Source organism: Astyanax mexicanus, chromosome 17 (assembly GCF_023375975.1).
Source record: "Astyanax mexicanus isolate ESR-SI-001 chromosome 17, AstMex3_surface, whole genome shotgun sequence".
Lineage (NCBI taxonomy): Eukaryota > Metazoa > Chordata > Actinopteri > Characiformes > Acestrorhamphidae > Astyanax > Astyanax mexicanus.
The window spans coordinates 21,962,051-21,986,077 of record NC_064424.1 but is presented as its reverse complement, the minus strand read 5'-3'; the positions used below and the strand labels follow the sequence as shown (position 1 = coordinate 21,986,077).

Sequence of the window (24,027 nt, the reverse complement as noted above, 5' to 3'; positions counted from 1 at the left end):
ACATTAATATCTGACTGTTGACTGTTGTCAGGGTTCTAATGAGACAGTGGCGCACCTGTGTTTTCCGCTGCCAACATAGCAATATGCCAGCAATTTACCTGAATGCACCTACCTCACTTCCAGACCGCCATGTCCATCGGCGTAGATATATATTTATAAGCTCTGTCGCTATTTTAATAGTGCAGGCACAAGGTGTGAAAACACATGAGATAGCAATGAGTATCGTGACATGCCTTGCCCAGGGTGTAGGAGAGAGCCCATATTTTTGTTTGTGTGCCTGGAACAAGTATTGCCTGTATCCATTGGTTTGTTAATGTAACCACTTTGGTGTTTAGACTACAGTAATAATGTGATAATATGCATCTCTGACCACTTCTGAATGTGGTTACAGTGATTGGATTACAACAGTACATCCTCAAGACAAACTTTAAGGTGGGGTTGTGTGAAGGAGACACAAAATTGTAAAAAGACCTGCATTACCTTTGCTGCAGTCTTGTCCATGGTATGGTCTGTGGCAGGAACATTGATAGCTAGTCCAGAGGTCAATGCAATCTCCATGATGACTGCAGGGGTGTGGCTCCACCCTACACCACTCGTTCTTACTGCAGCCCAGCTCAAGCTCCGGCCCCTCGGCGCCCTGCGGCAGGATGGTCCTCCCGTCCACCAGGAGGTCCTCCATGCAGCCCACAAAGCCACGGCCACTGTAAGTAAGGCTCAGGTACTCTTCCGGCGCTCCACCCACATAAACCTGCTTTAGCTGACTGTGTTGTAAGAAAGGGGCGTGGTCTGTGGTCTGCTCCACCCTACAGCCCTCTTTACCACAGCCAGGACCTTTAATCTTTAACACTATCTCTGCCTGTTCGGCGGGTGCCAACGAGACGCTCACACACACTTCGTGCCATTCGCCGTCGTTCGCCAAATCGGTGGAAGTGACCTGCAGCGAGACTCCGTCCTCTTTGGACTCTGCCCACCCCCGCAGGGCACCTCTGACTAACTCAAGTGACAGGAAGTGGTCAGAGTTGCCCCGGAAGAAGAGCAGTCTATCAGGAAGCGTGGTGCGGAAGCGCAAACACACCTGCAGGGGGTGCTCTGTTTCCGGAGAACGCTTTTTCCTTTCCTCCACAGAGACCTCCAACAGAAAGTAGCCTGGCTGAGAGAAGGAAAACGTGGTGGCGGTGGAGCAAAGGTCATCATAGAAACCAGGTGTGCAGAGACAGGTGTGCCTGTGCTCGTCACCGTCCAGCCATGGCCGGCAGGTGGCTCCGTTCTGACACTGGTGGTTAAGGCAACCCAGGAGCTCCACCGTGCACTGGCGCCCTCCCCAGGCCTGGAGACCTCTTGACGCTTCTTCACAGTGACACTCGTAGTCGCCCACCAAATCCTCACACACGCCGCCATTCTGACATGGAGCGCTTTCACACTCGTCTATGTCCACCTCACATTCCACACCTGGACAAAGGAAGATAAAGAGAGAGGACAAAGTCAATATTTTAGACACACCTTCTACCAATCTATAATAAATCTACAATAACTTTACTGTAAACATCTTTAGAGCCTCAGATTTACTATAAGGACCTTTCATATTAGCTATCGTTAACTGAATACATGATTTTCTCATGGTTTGTGGCTACAGTTTAGATTTGTTATAGTTCGGATCAGATTTGTGCCTCAAATCAGCTCTGTTAAGGTTTCCTAACTTCTATCATTCTGAATTTGACCAGGATGCAAAAGACAAGCTAAAAACTTTAGAAATCTGATAGTAATTACATTTCAAACCACCTCTAAATCTGTTTTGGATCTACAGCTCTGGAAAAATAAGAGACGACTTAAAAATTACAAGTTTCGTTTATTTTACCAAATTGAAAACCTCTGGACTATAATCAGTGGGAAGAAGGATGATCACAAGCCATCAAAACAATCTGAAACGCTTGAATATTTGCACCAGGAGTGGCATAAAGTTATCCAAAAGCAGTGTGTAAGACTGGTGGAGGAGAACATGCCAATATGCATGAAAACTGTGATTAAAAAACTGTTTTAATATGAAAACCTTATTAATATGAACATTTTTTCTTTGCATTATTTAAGGTCTGAAAGCTCTGCATATTTTTTTTATTTCAGCCATTTCTCATTTTCTGCATAAATATTGTCTGTAGTTTATAGAATAAAACAATTTTTATTTTACAAAAAACATATATCTAGAAATAATAAAATAATAAAAAAAACGGATTCATAAATTAAAGATGTCTCTTAATTTTTTCCAGAGCTGTAGATATGCCAAAAGTCAGATATGGCCTGGCAGTCTGAATATTCAAGTCTATTTTCTTATCCTCTGTAATCTGATCCAGCATTTTAAGCTAATATTGGACCAAACCATATACATACCAACACCACAGCACAAGTTATTTTGTTTTTACCTCTGTAGCCATCTGCGCAGATGCATACGTATCCGTTGACCCTGTCCTCACACTGCCCTCCGTTCTGACACGGCTCAGACACACACTCATCAATGTTCACAGAGCAGGTCTCTCCTGTGAACACACACACATACAAAAACACATAGGGAGGGATTTGGTGAGGATGGGGTTGGAGTCTGTGTTTGTGCAGGTTCTTGGTGTGTGTAGATGTGCACAGGTGTGTATAGATGTGTTACCTGTGTAACCTGGCTGACACTGACAAACGTATCCTGCAGCAGTAGCGTAACTGAAGGTCCAGTCAGAGGTCCACTGCATGGGGTCTGAATTCTCAAAGCATTCTCCCCCGTTTTCACAAGGAGCGTCCACACACTCATCAATATCCACCTCGCAGTTCTGCCCCTCGTACCCTGCACAAACACAAACACGCATACACACAATCCGTGTCATGACCTCACAAATCCACTTATTTATAATGATAATTACCGGTACCACAAGCATGCGGGATTTGTTTTGATAGTACTATGCTAATGCTAATGGTCTTCATGGTTTCCAAAATTAATTTACATTTAAATTAATCTGACCACAGAACTTATAATGACCTACCAAACTCAAGGAATCATTTAAACACACATCATAAAAAATCTTCAAACAATTAATACTTGATGGACGATTTTTGTTATTCATTATTCATTCACTCATTATGGTGATCAGTTTTAATTGTGTAACTGTGACAAACCTAAAAAATTCCCACGAAACATATATGTGTTCGCATGTATGTGTGAGAGAGAAAGAGTACCTGGCCAGCAGGTGCAGGTGTATTCTTTGGTCCCTTCTTCACAGGTGGCTCCATGTTGGCAGGGGTCTGATGCACACTCAGGTATGTCCTCTTCACACAGATCTCCCATGTAGCCAGAGTCCCCACAGTCACATTTAAAACTACACACATAAACATTTATATTAGAATTCATTGTTTAAACTACTATATTTTTTGGACTGTAAAGCACACTGGCTTATAAGGCACACTATCAATAAACGTCTATTTTTTGGTCAATTTTTTTTTTATATAAATAAGGCACACAACATTACAAGGTGCATTTTATGCGATACTAGTAAGGAACAGAGATGTTGCCATGTTTTCCTACTAATTCAACAGATCTCGTCACAAGGTAGTGATGGGGGGTAACTAAGCTAAGTAAACAAAACTGTAATTCTAAAAAAAACAAAAAAAACTTTTTTTTTAAGTCAAACGAGTGCTGAATGCTCAGATTTCTTTCCTGAAAACTGTTATTTATTTAAGTGAGTAAAGCCTTCCTTTTATTTACCGTATGCTTATATCTCCAGATTTCTCTAGCACTAAGGCTGGAGCATTAGCATTACCTCGCTAGTGCTAGCGTTTAGGGGGCTAATGCCGCCCGACAGCATTACTCTGAGGAAGTGTTTCAGTAAGCCAAGGCGATATTAGCTAGAAGTTCTTCCCACGTAGCTTGTTTTAACACGGTAAACACACAGACTACAGGCCAATAATACTCACCTCTGAACAGCGCTAGAGGAGCTAGAGCTTAGCGGTTAGCGGCTAATGCTTCTTCAGCACCGGTAGTCGGGGTTAGAAGCAGGGTACATGCCGATAATACTCACCTCTGAACACTATGGCTTTTAGTGGCTATTAGTCAACGGCTAATACTAATATTGCTCCAGCCTCAATACCTTAAGCTAAACTGAAACTCCGTTATAAAACTGTCTTTACTGCTCCTTACAACCTGACTGGTAAAATTCATACATAAATTTCATACGCATCGGGTTATAAGACGAACTAATGATTTTTAGGAAAATTAAAGGATTTTTAGTGCGCCTTATAGTGCGAAAAATGTGATTGTGATTTTCTTAAGTTTCCTGTTGTTCTTTCAGTTGCAGGTTTAACTGTTTATTTTTGGCTGACATTCAAAGTGAATACAACAAAAAAGTACATACGACACACTACTAGAAACTGCACTACATGCTTCCAATCACAAGGTTATATTTCTGTGCAGACAGAACCATTTCTACCTGTCCACCAGGTCCTGACAGGTCCCTCCGTTCTGACATGGTGCGCTCTCACACTCATCGATGTTGATCTCACAGTTGAGGCCGCTGAATCCTTTCACACAGTCGCAGGTGTACAACCCCACCAGGTCTATACAGGTCGCTCCGTTTTCACACGGATCTGACTCGCACTCGTCCACCTCCACTTCACAGTTCGTTCCTGCTCACCATCAGAGGAGAGGACAGAACTTTACACACAGCTCAACAACAGTTCAAACAAGTAGATTTAGGCACATCTCAAACAGCTCTCATACAGCTCTGGAAAAAATTAAGAGATCACTTAATGATGATGTTTTTCCTTGAGTTTACTAAATTGAAAACCTCTGGAATGTAATCAAGAGGAAGATGGATGATCACAAGCCATCAAACCAAGCTGAACTACTTGATTTTTTACACCAAGAGTGGCATAAAGTTATCCAAAAGCAGTGTGTAAGACTGGTGGAGGAGAACATCCCAAGATTCATTAAAAAAATGTGATAAAAAACAGGGTTATTCCACCAAATATTGATTTCTGAACTCTTAAAACTTTATGAATGTGAACTTGTTTTCTTTGCATTATTTGAAGTCTGTAAGTTCTGCATCTTTTTTCAGCCATTTCTCTTTTTCTGCAAATAAATGCTAAATAATGTCTAAGTATCTAAAAATAATGTCTAAATGACATTATTTTTATTTGGAATTTGAAAGAAATGTCTGTAGTTTATAGAATAAAACAACAATGTTCATTTCACTCAAACATATACCTATAAATAGCAAAATCATAGAAGCTGATTCAGAAACTGATATGGTCTCTTAATTTTTTCCTGAGCTGTATCATAGAACCTTCAGAATTAAATTGGTGTTAAGGAACTAAAAGCAACTCTAGCTGCATGACTGATAAGCAATGGTGGTTTAGCGATTGGAACACTGGACCATCGTCAACAAGGTTGTAGGTTGTGGGATACCCGGCTTTGGCGGGCTGCCACTATTGGGCCCTTAAGCAAGGCCCTTAACTCTCGCTGTTCCCTGATTGCTCTGGGCACTTGTTCCACAAGGTCACTGTGTGTGTGTTCCTGTTGTCATCAGCTACATAGCCCGCATCTCTCTATACTTCATATATTAATTGGTTTGTAGTTATATGTTTGGCAAGTTGCTTTGCCAGGTGTTGTGACGAATTCTATCTGTCAGAATCTGACTCCCCTTCACATAAACGCAAACGCAGCAGAATGAGTGTGAAAGATGATCCTCTGATTCCTTTTATTTCGGTTTATAAATAAGGGTTAATCTACTGTTACAGTAAATAAATTCATTACTAGCCTAAGTGTTTGTGTTCATACTGCTGTGTGACGCACCTGCACACCAAAGGGATGTCGGATTTTGGCAAAACACCAATTATTTCTTTTTCCTCTGGTTTGTCTAAAGACTGTTTCAGCTTACTGAAATTGGTCAGAAAGTCCAAACCATCTAGAAAAGTGTTTTCACACTTCAGAAGAACCAGACCATGTTTCAGTATATCAGGACCCCCGCCCCAATCACTAGTGATGCCCCAACACAAGGAGGGTGAAGACTAGCACATGCCTCCTCCAATACATGTGAAGTCAGCCACAACCTCTTTTTGAACTACTGCTGATGCAGCATTGCCAAGTTGCCAGCACACTCATAGGAAATTGCATCGACTCCTCAACGCCTCATGCTGACTGTTAAAACCTTGCCAGAGTGATGAGAGAACGCTATCTACCCACTCGGAGAGAAGAAAAGGCCAATTGTGCTCTTTCAAGGCTCCGGCAGCTGATGGCAAGCAACATGAACGGGATTCGAAGCAGTGACCTCCCGATAATCATGGCAGTGCCTTAGTCTGCTGGACCACTCTGAGCCCTCAAAATTGTAGTTAACAGCCAGTATAGTTCTAACTTTATTCTGTAACTATAACAGAATAATTTAAAGTTATCTGTCTTACGAAAAAAATCTTCAAGCAAAACTTTTTTTTGTATTTACTGTTTAACCTGGTTATGAAGTTAAAAAAGGGTGGTTTCTGACATTAACAGGCATTTAACAACATTCAACATGATTCATTTTCTGTAGTTTACACACAAATACACCCTCCTCTTACCCGTGTACCCCAGGAGGCACTCGCAAATGTAGCGGTCTTTCCCATTGACACAGGTCCCGTTGTTTTCACACGGTCTTGATGCACACTCATTAATGTCAATCTCACAGTTGTAGCCCTGGTAACCAGGTACGCAGAAGCAGTGGTATTCGTTGATACCGTCCATGCATATCGCCCCGTTCTGGCAAGGGTGTGACAAGCACTCGTTAATATCCTCCTCGCAGTGTTCGCCACGGTATCCTGGAGCACACTCGCACACGAAGCCATCCAGCTGCCGCCTGCAGGTGGCGTTGTTGAGGCAGGGCTGGTCCACGCAGTCAGTGATGCGTGCAGTGCAGTCATCCCCTCCTAAGCCATCGGGACACAGGCATAGGAACCCGTCTGGCTCCTTCAGACACTCTGTTCGAGCTCCTACGCATGGATCGCTCGCACACTCGTCCACCTCTGCTGGACAGGTGAAGTTCCCAGTACCCAGTTCACTAACACACCCCTCGCACTCTGCAAACACACACGCATCGTACAACTCTTCACAGTCCTTTCCCATGTAGCGCACTCCATCCCGGGAACACAGACACACATAGTCATCCATGGTGTCCACACATGTTGCACCATTCTGACACGGAGATGAAACACACTTCTCGGAAGATTCTGAGCAGAATATACCTGTCGGGAAGAAAAAGAGAGAAGAGTGTCAGGAACTGCCTAAAATCACTCAATGCTAAGCTGTTAGGGTTGAAGATTGAAAGTCTTCTTTGTAGAACCTGAAGGGTATATGATTTGCTAATAGTGGCTTGCAGGGGAAATTTTAACTGCTTATTCTATTTTTTAGCTAAGGCCCAATCTTCCCATTATTAACTGTTTTTGGAAACTCCTGTGTGCAAATAGCCATATGCACTCAGTCGCTATGTGTAAAAGGCTCATAAATTCCTCACATTCCCCAGACAATTATCTAGCAGGTTTAATATCTGGCCCTCCCAACAACTACGAATCCAGCAATGTTAAAGTTGTTGTGGCTAGAAGTTAGACTAGTTACAGCCAATTAAAGAGTTATAGACAACAGTCTTTATTTGTTTTCTTATCTATTTTCTTTTTTTTTCTTTTTTTTGCACAGGCAAAATGTATTGCTTATTCCTTATGGACATATATTTTGAAAGAAAAATAAATGTGTCTCACGCATAGCCTAGCACGTTAGCAGTTATCGTGACAAAAGGTGTTAAGGTGGAAAGTAGACAGACTCAGGTAGAATGCAAACCCTAACTACTAAAATATTCCTGACTACAAAAAAAAAGTTTTGTAGTGTGAAAGGTACAATGATCTGCTGATTATGAAAGTTATGAACATTAACCTGCCCACGCTAAGTAATGGGGTGAGGGAGGGTCATATTTCCTACTCAGGGAGAGAAAGAAGTTACTGACAGGTGGCTGTGGCATCACCAGGGTTTGAACCTAGAACCTTCTCATGACAGAGCCAATACTTAGGACAGTATCCCTAACTTATCTAACCAAAAGCTAATATGATAATGCCTTGAATGCACACGTTTTCACATCAGTTTACAAAAACCTCATGATTTAGGCGACAAAAGGCTCAACCTAACGCTGGTATTTGTAGGTGGGGGGCATGTGGGGATTGGATGTTGTTTAGAAAAAAGAGTGCAGTTAGGACTAAACACCTACAAAGCTATATGGTAGACAGAAAATTTAGCTGTGGTTTCAAACACATGAAAGATTTTAATACAAAAAAAAAAAAAAAACTTATCATACACAACATAAAAATAGTGTCTGAATAGCAGTCAAACAAAACATTTCAATAACAACCGTGTAAAAATAAATTTAACTGGGCTGTACAGTGTTACAAATCAGTGGTCTAATACTAGAGTTAGTCTCAGTTGTGGTCAGAAGGGTTACAACCCCCTTTGTATGTTTGTATGTACAAACATTTGGACTGTATTGGTAGAAAGACCTGACTAAATCCATGCCTTCAGGAGAGTTCCTGTTCACATGCTTTTTCCTCAGCATTTACGTAAATGATCTTCTCAAGCTAACAAAATCCTGGCAAATGGACAGTCGGAAGAATGACGTTCTGGTCTTGGAGTTGTGGCACTGCTGGAGTAACTTCTGACACCCTTTCAAGCTGATTAAAACGTATTTAGACACGTAACAGGATTTCCACTGCTCTGTAAGTTATAAATACTACCTGAAGGTCAGAGAGTCGAAACCAGCCTAATGGTGGTTCCGAGTGTTTATGAGGCTTTAAAAGGCCTTTAAAGTCTTTAAACATCTCTTAGCCCACACCATTTCATATTGACAGCACCTCCATCACCACACACCAAAACTCTTATAAATCACCCCACCCAAAAAAAGGGTCTCCATTTGAGTATGAAAGATAAAAATAGGGTTAAATCTACCCACTAAACCATAAATCAGTAATTTATTCATTTTAAAATGTTCTTTTAAATTAATAAAATCAATCAGACATAGTGAGGGTCTGTGTTGATGAAGTAGGGTTATGGACTGTGGTGATGGTCTTTGTGGTAACGGACTATAATGATGGGCTCTATGATAATAGACTGGTTTCAGACTCGACATGGGTAATGTGTGATGACTGTATTAAAGTGGTGTGATGATAATGTGCTTTATGGTAATGGTCTGTGTAATGATGGTCTGTGAAGTGAAAGTCTGTGGTGATGGTGTTGGTTTGTAGAGTGGGTGCACCATATATCGTTTAGGCATCATCATCACAATGTGCGCATGCTAAATAGTCACATCACAGGACGTGTGATGTCACTTAAGGCATGTTGCAATGTTTTTATTCTTGACACAAGACGTAGATACACAGCGTTGTCTCTGTGTCTGTGTAAGTGACTGGCTCCTGCTGCCGATGCGCGATGGGGAGGGGGAGCGTGAGGGGGAGCCAGGAATAAACACGAGGTAACCACATGGCCTCTATCCACATGGTTGGGCATGTGCTTGTAAACACGCGTCAAAAGCTGTGCACCTCAGTCCAGCACAGTTTTGCACAGATATTTCCAGTTACAGCTGAATCCACGCTTTTAATGGCAGAAAAACGTTATTTGCCTTTTAAAAAGCCATTTAATTGCCTGATTAAAGGGTTGATTACTGGGCACCGAGTGGTCCAGCAGCCTAAAGCGCTGCCACTATGAGCAGGTGGTCACAGGTTCGAACCCCAGCTCATGCAGCTTTGCCATCAAGCTGCCGGCGCTTAGAGGGAGCAAAATCGGTCCTGCTACCTCCGGGTGGGTAGATGGTGCTCTCTCCCCACATCACTCCTATGGTGATGTCCACAGCACAGGGCATCTGTGAGCTGATGTAATGGAACCGAGCCGCTGCGCTTTCCTCTGAGCGCGCTGACTGCTCGGGAATGCTGCATCAGCAGCAGCTCGAAAAGAAGCGGTCGCTGATTTCATATGTATCGGAGGAAGCATGTATGTGTTGGGGCATTACTAGTGATAGGGGAGTCCTAATGAGTGGGTTGGCTAATTGGCCGTGTAAATTGGGGAGAAATTGGGGGGAAAAAAAGGGTTGTTTACTGTTGTTTAGTTGTTTTCCTTGGGTTTTGAGTGCTCAGCGATGACTCAGCTCTTAACTGGTCCGGATAAAAGACAGCAACCGGATGGGAGCAAGGCTCTGCATTGTTTAATATCGTGATATATATAGTTGAAAAATGAACATTTGCAATGTAAATTTCTTTTGCAGATTCGTGCAGCCTTAGTTTGTAGTGCTGAAACATGGTAATTATGTGTGTTGATGGACTATGGTTCTGGTCTGTGGAGATAAAGTGTGGTAATGGAACATGGTGATGATCTGTGTTAATGGACTGTGGTTATGGTATGTAATAATAATCTTTGGTGATAAGACTGTTGCCATTAAAAATATGGTGATGGTCTATGTGTTTGCCGGATTGTGGTGATAGTCTGTGGTCATGTCTGTGTGTTGATAATCATCTGTGATAATAGTCTTTGTGGTGATGATGACCAATGGTGATAGTTCATGTGGTAATGAATTGTGATTCACTGAAGAATTTAGAATTTGTTTATCAACTTTGTGTTGTAGATTGCATCCTTCCATTCACATACCCACAAAATCCACACACTTATTTGACACTCACCTTCCAATCTATGACTTACAAAGACCACCCAAGACCCCTCTAAGCTGTACTGTAACTGTGCTTTTAATACTGTTCAATATTAAATACTATTACTGTCAATTAGTGGTGCACTAGAGGCTAAACGGCAGTGTGTACATAAGAGCGTGAGAGAGGAGTAGAAAAGAGTCAGCGGGTGGGGGTTGTACGGATGTTGTCTGGCTGACCAAACTGACCAATTACACAAGACCACGGTTGAGTACTTCCTCATTCAGGTTATCTGGCTGAGCCTGATTCTGTTCACTTCTACCTAACCATGCTGCTGTCCTTCCATACAACCCAACCCCCATTCTCTAAACCCGACCCCCACCTCCCTCACCTCAGCGGGCCTCTTCATCCCCTCATCCTTTCTCCTTTTGGCTCCTCCCCCAGACCCCCCCACTTTGATCAGTCCTCCCTTTCCCAAATCTTCATTCATGTGGAAGATATTAATGAGTGCAGGTCAGGAATGTAGGAGTGTGGTTGTGTGTGTGTGTGTGGGTGGCTGGGAGAGGGTGGTGAGTATGGTGTGTGTGTGTGTGTGTGTGGGTGTGTGTGTAGCGGTACAGTACAGTACTTTGCAAACGGCCACTGAGAAAAATATTATTATAAGAAGCAAAACTTAAAATATATTTTTAAAAATATATAAACCATGTTTATAGTGTGAATGTGTGTTTATGAGTGTATATTAGTGTTAAGTAGTGTTTATTAGTGTTTAGTAGTGTTTATTAGTGTTTAGTAGTGTATTATAGAATTTTGTGCAAGTTAAAAAAGCCACTCACCAAGATACATGGTTTAAACACCTTACATTAACAAGCGTTCACTGTTGTGACAGTACAGCAAAAGAACTGCAAGACAAGGACTGTAGTTAAATTGGATGAGCGAGCAGATGGAGGTGTGTGTGTGTGTGTGTGTGTGTGTGTGTGTGTGCATGCGACCCTATTGACCTGCTCTTGTTGTCCACTCTATGAGAACATTGACAACCAGAGGAATAACAATTCACAAAGCTTCGAATTTGAGTGGCAGTTTGAGTGGCGTCTCAAAAAAAGGAAGGCAGAGAATATGTTAATTTAAAATTAGTTTAAATTAAGGCTGTCAAAATAATGCGTTCATTTTTGAAACACAAGATGCATTAAGTGAAGCAACACTTACTGTTAAAGAATTCAGTGTTTTTGCTAAAGTTTATGCTTGCTTTCTCTGTCTCTTTTTATCTCTTTTACACTTAGCTAGTGGCACATTTCTTCCTTTCAAGCTGTTCAAGGTGTGGAATATGGAGCTACACTAGCATTTATTTTCTCCATTAAAACACTTTAGGAGTTCAATAATTCAGCATATTACAACATAAGAGTTGAAAAAGCATCAAAACTGCCCTGAAATATAATAATAAAATAAAAAAAGAATCTAATCTGCCAGGTGTAAATCAGACTACACCATTATTAATGTCCTCTTCCCGAAAACACAGATAAATACCAGCATTAAAAAATATATATAATCATGATTTTATCCATGATTTAGTCACTAAATACAGGCCTAGTTGTGAATTGTGATTAAATATATATTTTTAAGGGATTCACAGCAATAATACAAATCTAAGTATTTCTAAAACCAATTCTTTTATTTACATTTACATACCCATCATCAATTATTAATCGAGCTGTAATTAATTTAATATATTTTTTTAATTGACTGACACTACTTTACTTAATTTTTTTCATAATTAATTTGTTTACTCACCCAAACAAACAGTTTACAGGAAAGAAATCTGTGTAATTTGACATCCAGTGCTCGTTTGACTTAAAAAGAAATTTATTTTTTAAATAATTACAGTTTTATTTAATTAGCTACTCCTAAGGAAAACATGGCGACACCCTTGATCCTTATTAATGTCACTTAAAATATGCCTTATAGTCTGTAAAATACATAGATATTTAGTTTTGAACATCAGTTTTGAACATCTTAACCTCTATAGAAGTTCTTTTACAGAAAGTTATTACACCAGCTGGTTATGAATATACTGTTTGATGTCTGAGACACAGTCTTACCAGACAATGGGACTAAAGCACTTACTTAACTAAGAATTTACAATGGAGAGGAACATGCACTAAAAATAGGGCCATAACTTGTATACCGTATTTTTTTTGGACTATAAGGTGCACTTTAATTTTCACAAAAATCGTCAGTCTGCGTTATGTATGAATTTTACCAGTCAGGTTTTAAGGAGCAGTAAAACCACTCTGCTGAAGTACAGCATTATACAGGTTCTCCAGCACCAAGACTGGAGGAGTATCAGCATCAGCCGCTAACCACAATAAGCACTAGCCCTATTGTCATTCAGAGGTAAGTATTATTGGCCTGTAGTCTGCAGCTAACAGCCCTGTCATCTTGGCACCCAATACCATTATCCTGATTATTCATTTAGCTTTCCGTGAGAATGATGGCCAGTGTTCTGTCTCAATCACAAGAAACCACCTCACAACTTAAGAAGATCTGGACATTTCCAAGCCTTCTTCTAAGGTAACACTTCATCCTCAATTTAAGTTGTCTTCCTAACTTTTGCTGTCTTATCTCTTTTTTAACACAAGCACATCCCTGGACATCCTGTGGAGCTGGACGCTATACATAGCTAGTAAGCTCCTAAAGCACAGTTTGCTCCTCTCTCTTTCTTACACACACACACACACACACTCAGTGAGACTATGGTCAAGTTAGGAACAAATACACATCAACAGGGGTCAAGAGTTTAGAACACCCTAGCCATGGCAACGGCTTCAGTTCACAGGAGCGGCTCATCCCAGTCACTTCCCCCAAAATCTCCTACACACACACACACACACACACGAAAAATACATTTCTGAAAACTGAACACAGTACCCCTAACAACCCCCTGCAGGACCTAGTACATCACAATAGGAATGTTATGATTCCAGAAATGTGGTAGTTGGTACACATAGCCATGGACTTTTACCATTCTCAATATCAATTTCAATGCCACAACCAAAATAAACATATAAAGTTCCCAACAGCATAAGTGGGATGGAGCCCTTGGTAATTAAAGTGTTAAAAGTAAAGTAATAAAACACATATTGTGCCAAAACAACTCTACTCAACTTTATGGCAGCATTGCATTTTTATTGCAGTGCCCAGCTTCCTCTGACATCCCTAAATCTCTACCCATTAGATAAACAGCCCTTTAAGCCTATGTCAGCAATGTGGGTGGGTCTAAAAGGATTAGAAGCTGTTCAAGAGGCTCTTTCTGAGGAAAGCAAACAAACAAATCAAAAAGCCCATTTGATCAAATGAAAGTAAAAAAGCTGCTCAGAACAACTGGCTGACCACCCCAGAGTCCAGACCTCAACATCATTAAATGTGTTTGTCTTTTTGAATGGTGAGAAACAGCTTCGAATACGGAAATGATAAGACTAAACAGTGTTTAAATGACTGGTATAGTAAGAGCCTTTACAAGTAAACTGCAGAAACAAATGTTGGACACACAAACGCACAAATTTAAATGCTCACAATGGCGTAGGCCACTTAAAAAGACGATGCCATAGACACTGTGTTGCCTTGACAATAATTCAGCCTTTTGGTATCTGAGTGATTGTAAAATTTAATAAATGGCTGGTCAATAATATTAAAAAATATTAATAATGGACACAAGGTACAACAAAAAAAAAATGCTTACTTACAAAACAATTGGGCTACTGTGGGTTTATTTAGTAGGTAACAGAGTGCTTTCAATAATGCAATACCATAAAAAAAATAACGAACAAAAATCCATAGAATTTCATGTGAAATGCGTAATAGGGGATTTCTCTGTAGATGCTAATGAGCTAACCAGTACATTTCCAAATAATAAATACCCCTTTTATATGAGTTCTTTATTTCACGTTGGGTGGTGTATCTTCACTGTTTCTGTAATGGTAGTAAACACCGCTCTAACATCAGGTAATACTTGAGGGCACATGCCTTTCACAGGTACTCTCGCACACACACTGTCTCTCGATCTCTTTCCTGTACTAGAGGACACACTAATTCCCCTGATCTCTTTTCCTCACCAGTCTGATCTGTCTGTCTGTCTGTCCAGCCTGATCTGATTCTAACCCTGATTCCTCTGTCTGACACTACTTACAGGAAGTTAAAGTGGATTAAACCACCTCCACCTGTCTTTACCTCCCCACACACACTGCAGCAGCTAAATGATGTTGATGTTCAGGTGTCAGAGCTAAGGCTAACCCTGCGTTCACACTGGAAAGCGACAAAGCGACAGGCGACCATTCATTTCCTATGGCAGGGCGCGATTTGTCACCGCGACACGCGAGAGGCGACAAAGCGACAGAGCGACAAGCGACACGGAGATGAAAATGAGTTATGATGCGGTGAAGCGACATTCTAACCCGATTGGCTCCTAGCTTTTCTTTGGACCAATCACAAACAAGGCGGTTCGACGTCCTCAAGCTCCTGCTCTCTGAATTTCTAGTTTCTTTCCCGGTTCTTTCTGTTGAACGGGGTGGACCCACATCAGTCTGTGGGAACGGCTGCGTTTCCAGCGCAGTTAAATCACAGAAACGCACAAGAGTCCAGCAAGTTTGGGAGTTATAGCTGGAGAATAAAGTGGCCAAGTGATTCCTTTTTTGTGCCTTTTTTCTTGTCGGAGGCTGGACCATGATAAACGCGGGCGTTGAGCTTGACACGCCCACAAGCGACAAACGCTGGGCGACACAAGCGACTCGTCGCGTTCCAGTGTGAACGCAGGGTGTCCCAGGCATTCCAATGTACAGAAATAAACAATAGAAGCAAATCCAGATCTAGGAAAAAAAATCTTAATTTCCATAGCAGATAAATTCCTATATTTACTCTAAAAATGTGATAAAATGTTAAATATAGAATGTGTGTATCATACTCAGAAATTGCACATAGTCCAGAAATGCTAAAAAGCAGTGGTTGTAAGAAACAGTAATAAAGTTAATGAATATGACAGTATATAAGATTATATAGTATGTACCTATGTCATCTATTCACACATATACAACTGCAGTGTTCTTTAAAGTGAGAAACATAAGAATAAATGTGCAACTGAACAAATGCAAGGAGAAATAAAACACGGCTGTCTGTCTGCCTTTTAAAACTCATACTGACAGGTCAAAAGGCTACTGAAACAACAGCCCTATCCGGAAGGGATTAGTTTCTCAGGGGGTACGTTTGTGAAGAATATTTTACACTTCTACTCAGTAATAAAACTCTTGCATCTGGACTTCAAATGAAAAAAAAACGGTATATGTGAGTTTTTTGGCTATCTCGGATTACATTGATCTAAATGGAAATGCGCACACAAAGTGTAATTACAGTGTGTGGCTATTTTATTAAACACAAGGAGATGAAACTCAGATATTTAAGTCCGGACGGGACTAAAATTTCCTGAGGACCACGGAGTTCAGCGAAAAACAGTAGATAATTCTTCCTGTAATTTTCTTAAAGTGTGTCTGATGTCATGGTCATCATTGATAAAACAATGTATTCTAAATTACAGCAGCAAATTCTGGAAGAAAATGTGAGGACGTCTGTTTGTGAACTGAATCTTAGATTAATGTGGGTCATATAAAAAGATACCCATAGTACCCATTTTTACAAAAGAACGGTTAAATAAGAATGAAGTTAATGTATTGAATGTACTGGCCAAGCCAATGTCCGAACCAACAATCCAATATAAATGTTAGAAATGAGGAAGCAGTTAAAGAACAAAATGGAGCTGAAGTTCTTTTGTATGGTGAAATGGGACAAAATAAGGTGTGCAGAACAAATCAACAGAAATGCTTAGTTGCTTAGTTGATATACATAAATGACCAATTGGATTTAGTTCTACTATAAGAGCTTGCTTTTGTGAAAATCAGATTTAAGTTTTAAGTCAAATTTATGCAGAAATATAAAAAAAAGGGTTTGCAATATTCCAAGCATTACTATAGAAGTTAACAGGCAGCCGCTGAAGTTTAATCTCCGGTCAGTGAGGAATATTTACAGCTCTGCTTCACCTCACTGTCCCTGACTGTCCCCCAGTCCTCCTCTCACTCTGCCTCTGTCTGTCTGACCTCTTCAGTTCCTTAGCAGCTAATCTCAATCTGCCCTGCGAGTGTAAGCCTCGGATTACTACTGAGACTCAGTCAAACTGTCTCTCACACACACAAACTGATATTCATTCGGTCTTTACCTGCAAAGCTGCTTTTGTGTAAGGGCATACCATAGTCCGGCTTTCGCAGGAGAAAAATCAGTCAGAACACAGACTCTTCCATAGTACAACCCTATATGTAGTTTAAGAGCAGGAGATTGGTACTATTTGTGTAGTCCACTTCATATGCAAATTAAGGCTGTTTTATACTGGTTAATTTTCAGTGTGTTGAATTAATTTGGGAAGGTTGAATGTTGAATACATTGGTCGCACCCAGATACAGAACACAACAATCAAACCTAGACCCATGAGAGTAGATGTTCCCAGGCTGGTTCCAAACAAACTCTGGAGAAAATCAGGGCTAAAGCAACATTGACCTGTTTCTGTGAAACAGCTAAAATAAGTCAGTGTTACCAACCTATGACCCAAGAATAGAGAAACATTCGCACCAAAGTTCACATGTGTCTGATCTAAGAACTTCTTTTTCAGCTTTTGTTCTTCAGATATTTTTTTTTTCCTGTTTTTTGGCCATCTCTCCATAACAGTGTATGTAGCTCAAGGTGTAGCAAACACACAGATATACAATAAAATCTCATGCCCCTCATCTTCCCCCATTCTGTGCATGAGCATGAATCCCACCTGTTCATGATTGGATGGAATCTAATTTTTACAATATGTGTAAACTAAACTTGAAAACAGAACATTCATACAGTCTTTTGCACCAAGAATACCATTGGAGTGTTTCATACAGGTCAGGATTACAGCCACATCATAACACATATCCTCTTCTTTCTTTGTTTTGTTTGCAGCATGTGGTTTTGCACTGTCTTGTTGAACATTACATGGATGTACCCAGAAAATGTGTTGTCATGATGGCAGCATATGTTGCGCTAAGATTTAAATGTAGAAAAAAAAGAATAATAATAAAGCTGACCACACAAAACAAAGTAACCTATATTGGCAAAAGTATCCGCGTACTCATCCAAATCACTAAACTCTGATTCCAATCTGTACCATGGCCCCAGGTGTATAAAACCAAGCACCTAGGGATGCAGGACTGTGTCTACATGCAAACATTAGTGAAAGAATGGGTCAATGCTCTCAGGAACTCAGTAAATTCCAGAGTGGTACAGTGATAGGATGCCACCTGTGCAACAAGTCCAGTCATGAAATTTCCTCACTACTAAATACTCCACAGCCAACTGTCAGTGCAGTTATAACAAAGTGGAAGTGACTGGGAACAAGAGCAACTCCCTCTTTTAACTTCAAACTTCATGTGGCCTTCAGATTAGCTCAAGAACTGTGTGGAGAGAGCTTCATGGAATGGGTTTCAATGGCCGAGCAGTTGCATACAAGCTTTCCATGCATCCAAGAGTAATGCAGGCGACCAGATACGTTTGGCAGTATAGTGTATTTTGTATTCATTTTGTCTGCAATGAAATTAAAAGCAAATTTAAGCTACAATTTCCATACTGTTCCAACTTTTTCTGATTTGGGATTACAGTTTGTGTGTGTCTTGTGCCTTTTCATTGATGACAGCTTTGTGTCACCAAGTTCCATGAGTACTTCCTGAAGCTTTATCCCTTTTGGATGTGCTGTTTGCCAATGTGAATGTGGGCTAAGAAGCATTTGGAGTGTTGGCTCTGCTAACCCTAATACATTTAGGTTCTGTGTCATGGGTGCTGTGTGTGAGTGAGGTGTGTCTGTGCCTTTCTGAATGCATTTGTGTGATAGAGCTCTTGATGTGACAGACAGGTTTATGACACAATCCTGATCCCACCCATATCTGTCAGTTATTCTTAGCACCATCGAAAACTATTGTAACCAGTACAGTTACTTTAATTAAGCCACATTTAAGGGTTTTCAAAGATGAACTGTAAGGTCCTACAGCCCTAAAGTAGTTCCAGTAATGACACTGCTTCATAACATTAATATTGTTTGAGGTGGAAATGCTCTGGCTATTTTGATTATTGTCTTATTGTATATCTGAACTGCGATTGAGGTTCCCGTATTATCAATCATGTCACCTTCCCTAGTCCCTGGAGCAGCAGGACAATGCTCGTCCACATACTGCTGCTGTCTCAAAAGTTTGCCTTAAAGATACTGACACTATGTCATGGCCAGGCACTGTCATCACCAGACCCACCCCTGGTTGAAAATGTGTGGGATGCTATTAGACGTTCTATTAACACTTTTCAACCCTACCGCAACCTTGATGTCTAAGGCCCTATCTGGACATGATTAGTTTCTCAGGGGGAAAAAAGTTTCACACTTCTACTCAGTGATAAAACTCTTGCATCCGGACTGCAATTGAAAAAAACAGGAGGACCAGTGAGTTTTTTGGCTTTCTTGGTCACATGACATCACGTTCAGTAGCTCCTTCATTTCCACTTGCTGTTGTGTTTTAGTGGATCTCTGTGGAAACGCGCACCCAAAGTGTAAATACAGTGCATGGCCGTGGGAAAAAAAAAACTATTTTATTAAATGCGAGGTAAAAAATTCAGAGATGTGTGTCCGGACAGGAATATTATTACTAGAGGTCCACGGAGTTTAGCGAAAAACAGTAGGTAATTCAGCCTGTAATGTACATGGCCGTTCCGGATGGGAATAAAATCACAGAGAACCCCCTATAAAAAGAGAAAATTACCACAGGACCCCCTGAGAAACTAATTCCATCCACATAGGGCTTTTGTATGTATAATTGAACCTTAGAATAATTAAATCCAATATCAGCATAGATGTATACCTGTTCCATCAGATGAACCAGATCAAAAATGGTTTATTATAGATTATTTGTCTTTGATTATTTGGAGCAATTCTGTTGGTACATTCATTATTCTAATACATTTCTGATAAAGTCTAAGAGAAACTGCCTGATTCCCATCATGTCAAAAAGTGAAAAATAGAGACACTTCAAACTTTTTGGAGTGACGTTTCTTTTTGAAGTCTGTGTAATTTAAAACCTCTTCTAAAAAGCCCTATCTTTCTCAGAAACCCACAGGGTGGTATCTGTGGTTTGTCTTGACTTTGAGTGGGAATATAAGAGTGGGACTTGGCCTGATCTGAGGAATTGCTCATCTAGATAACCTTTCACTGCTGCGCGCACACACACACACACACACACACACACACACAGAGAAAGACAGATAATGCTTTAGTGCAATAACACTGAGCAGACCGAGTTTAAAAAGGGCAGAGAGAGAGCGAGTAAGAGAGGTGTGAGTGATGAGTGACAGCACTCTGATAGCCTGTGCTCTGTTTGTTTTCAGAGGTATTAGCTGATTAGCTGTTTTACTCAGCTAGCATGCCTAAGCGTGATTAGAACTAGCTTTAGCAGGCTATCACTTTTTTTTAGAGAAATGCTAATCCGGACGTGGAGGCTAAGATGCACCCTAAAGGACCAATACGTATTTTAATTTACTATACTATAACCCATGACATGATCATGGTGTGTCTTTAGATGTTAAGCATACTTTATAAGTTTAAGCATTGGCATCTCTTGTCAGCCATGTGTCATCCAGTATGTGCTACATTTTAATTGTTTGTTACACTATTCATACTTTTGTTAAAAGGAGCCTAATAAAGATTACTGTATTCTTAAAAATTCGGTTCATTTTGGTAACAATCAAACATTCAAACAATAGCAGCCCACCCTTTCCACTTTTAGACCACACCCAGATGGGGAGGGCCCAAAAGAAGAATGGTTCCACTGAATTGAAGTACAACACACCAACCTTCATTTACTCAACACTCCGACACAATTAGAAATAATAGGAACACACACACATCACAATACAAAACTCAAGACTTGTGTGATTATGTTCTGTTTCTTTTAACATTGTTAAACATTGCAAAATTTGGGTCTGGCTATTGCCCTATTTATGACTTTTGGGATTCAGTTGTTTTTATTGATCCATGTTCAAGCCATGGATCTTAAAGCGGGATTCATCTTCATGTATTTTTCAGACCAAAATAAGATTACAAAATTACCTGTAACAGTTTGCACTGTTCTGTTACATTACTGACCTGTAGCACATTTCACATCAGTACACCACTGAACCAAAGCACACTTAAGACCATTACACCAATAACTCTTACAACACTCCACACTGATACACCACTGACTTGTAAACACACTCCATAACATTTCATCCCTGACTCATAACACACTCCACACCATTATACCGCTGACTTGTCACACTCAACACCATTACACTACTGACACATAACACATTCCATATCATTACACTGATTTATAACACTCCATAATATTCCACCACTGATTTATAACACACTAAACAATTACACCACTGATTTATAACACTACATACCATCCCTCGACTGATTTATAACACTCCATACATCACACCACTGATTTATAACACTCCATACCATTACACCACTGATTCATAACACTCCATACTGTTACACCACTGATTTATAACACTCCATACTGTTACACCACTGATTTATAACACATCGTACTATAAAACCACTGATTTATCACACACTATACTGTTACACAACTGATTTATAACACTCCATACTATTACACCACTGATTTATAACACTCCATACTGTTACACCACTGATTTATAACACTCCATACCATTACACCACCGATTTATAACACTCCATACATCACACCACCACTGATTTATAACACTCCATACCATTACACCACAGATTCATAACACTCCATACTGTTACACCACTGATTTATAACACTCCATACTATTACACCACTGATTTATAACACTCCATACTGTTACACCACTGATTTATAACACATCATACTATAAAACCACTGATTTATAACACACTATACTGTTACACAACTGATTTATAACACTCCATACTATTACACCACTGATTTATAACACTCCATACTGTTACACCACTGATTTATAACACTCCATACCATTACACCACAGATTCATAACACTCCATACTGTTACACCACTGATTTATAACACTCCATACCATTACACCACCGATTTATAACACTCCATAATATTAAACCACTGATTTATAACACATCATACTATTACACCACTGTTACAATTACACCAGTATTACACTCCATACTATTACACCACTGATTTATAACTGCCAATATTGTACTGTGTAGACTTACCACTTTTGAACATCATCGTGGTCAGTAAAACAGTGTATAAATTCACACAAATTCTTCGAAACTCCATTGTAACAGTTGATCCGGTTCCACAAGAGAAGTTCTCTAATTTTCTGTCTTCACGTCCCTCATCTTCAGCAGCTTCTTCACATCTCAAGAGATTCACCTAAAGCTCTGTGTCCCACATGTTCAGTTGAAGAGCAGTTTGGTGTGGAGTTTTAGATTTGTTAAAGGCTCTGGTGAACTCCAGCTTGAAGTTTCAGGTCTGTAATGCTGTGACCAGAGAAGCGGCTCGTCCCACTAACTCTAATGAGACTACCTCACACTGCCCGGCTTAACACCCTCATCACCCACTGGGGAGGCACTGAATGGGGGAGGGGGTCAAGAGAGCACAGATTGGACTGTGCGTGCAGTGTGATTGTGTGCAGTGTGTAACAACTAGAGATAACTTAACAGATTTGAGTTTCTCACTTTTTTTTTCTTCTTTTGTGTCTTATTTTTGGGGGATTTATTTTTATTCTGTTCTTTCGAGTCAGCTTATTGACTGTGTTGTGCCAAATTTGTTTTTATCTGATTATTGTAGAAAATGAGAGTCCAAAAAAAGTGTAGCTCATAGCCTCAAAGGTGATATTTGACATTTTTTGTGACCAATTTTAGCAAGTATATAAAGTTTACAATTTAGAACTGAAAAAATAAGAAACAAAACATGAACAAAAACAGACAGAATATAGATAAATCATCCCATTTCCTGTCACACTACACAGTACAAGGTAGGTGTCTGATATTTGGCTAATGAGTTAAAAGCAACTCCTTATGGGCTTTTCTGATGGTATCCCACTCAACAAGTGTAGCTGCTTTAGCTTGTTCAAGTGAGACACGGTCATAGTAGAATAATAGCTATTGTTGCGAGCGCCGTAATAATAATAAATAATAGTCTTTTTAGCTTTTGAGCTAATGTAAATGTAAAAGAACTATCATCACTTAATAAACATTGACATGGATTTTTATTTATTTTTTTATTTTTTTTAAAATAAGACATAGTCCCAGAATTTAGAAATCATACTGACATGGCAAAACATGTGTAGAAAAGGTTACAAACATTACAGTGTGAAAGGTGTGAAAACCTTACCAATTTTGTATCTTAAAATTATGGAGTGGAATTAGCCCTGTGTATACATTTATAGTTAATTCATTGATAAGCTAGATTCTGTGAGGTAGCAGTCAGATTAGGCCATATTTTATCCCACATAGCCTGGTTTGCCAGGTGTTTCAGATCCCTTTCCCGTTTAACAGTTGTCAGAAGTATTTTGTTTTTCTAGGAAGCATGAACGGGTGGTTGTCTCAGGTGAATTCACAGCAGGTGCTTATTTAACAGGTAAAATATATTACAGACGTACCTTGACCTCTAAGCTCACTGGCTCTACTGTGTTTATTTTTTATTGTTGGTGTTTTTAAGACTCAAAAGAGGCGACATTTTACTTATAACAACAGCTAATATCGCTATTTTACTCAGTTACAAGCTGTTTACTCAGTTGCTGTAGCTTGCTAACCTCTGGTGTTCCCTCACATGAAACCTCAGTAGATGCTAAATGAACTGATTAAACTGGCTAAGCTTTAAAACAGCGCATTTCTTACCCTCCACATGGTTTCTACGCTGAAAAATCTCCACACAAACCACTTTCACTCAAACCAGCAGCCATATATTAAGTTCACCTACTTGACTGAGGCTGGAGTTACTGTGGGCTTAAGGTAAGATGTGGAACTGGAGTACGGGTCTCGCGGATAGACTCTCACGTATTGTCCAGGGCAAACTGCGGACTGGAGTATGGATGTTTTTTTTTTTGGATTGGATCGGTCCCATCTCTATTTGGACCAGTCACCCTATAAAACCATGATTATAAATGTTAAAAAATAAATAATATAAAAATACTTAGTGTAAGTGTGGCCAATTAGGTAATGCATTGGCCAACTTGATTATTAAATTCTAATTAAGTTCTAATTGTGAAATTTTATAAAC

At 40.0% G+C, this 24,027-nt stretch overlaps 1 protein-coding gene across 1 annotated transcript in view; it reads right to left on the bottom strand.

Moving 5' to 3' along the window:
• The window catches only part of crb2a (crumbs cell polarity complex component 2a), a 29,714-nt gene extending 7,324 nt beyond the window's left edge, over positions 1-22,390 (bottom strand). Inside the window, exons 1-7 of the mRNA XM_049466633.1 lie at positions 22,014-22,390; positions 6,580-7,239; positions 4,458-4,653; positions 3,211-3,350; positions 2,651-2,821; positions 2,415-2,528; positions 481-1,449 (exon numbers count right to left, since the gene is read on the bottom strand). Coding sequence (XP_049322590.1) covers positions 481-1,449; positions 2,415-2,528; positions 2,651-2,821; positions 3,211-3,350; positions 4,458-4,653; positions 6,580-7,239; positions 22,014-22,080 — 2,317 coding nt within the window. The 5' untranslated portion in view covers positions 22,081-22,390. The remainder of the gene's footprint in view (positions 1-480; positions 1,450-2,414; positions 2,529-2,650; positions 2,822-3,210; positions 3,351-4,457; positions 4,654-6,579; positions 7,240-22,013) is intronic.
• Positions 22,391-24,027: the final 1,637 nt, after the last annotated feature.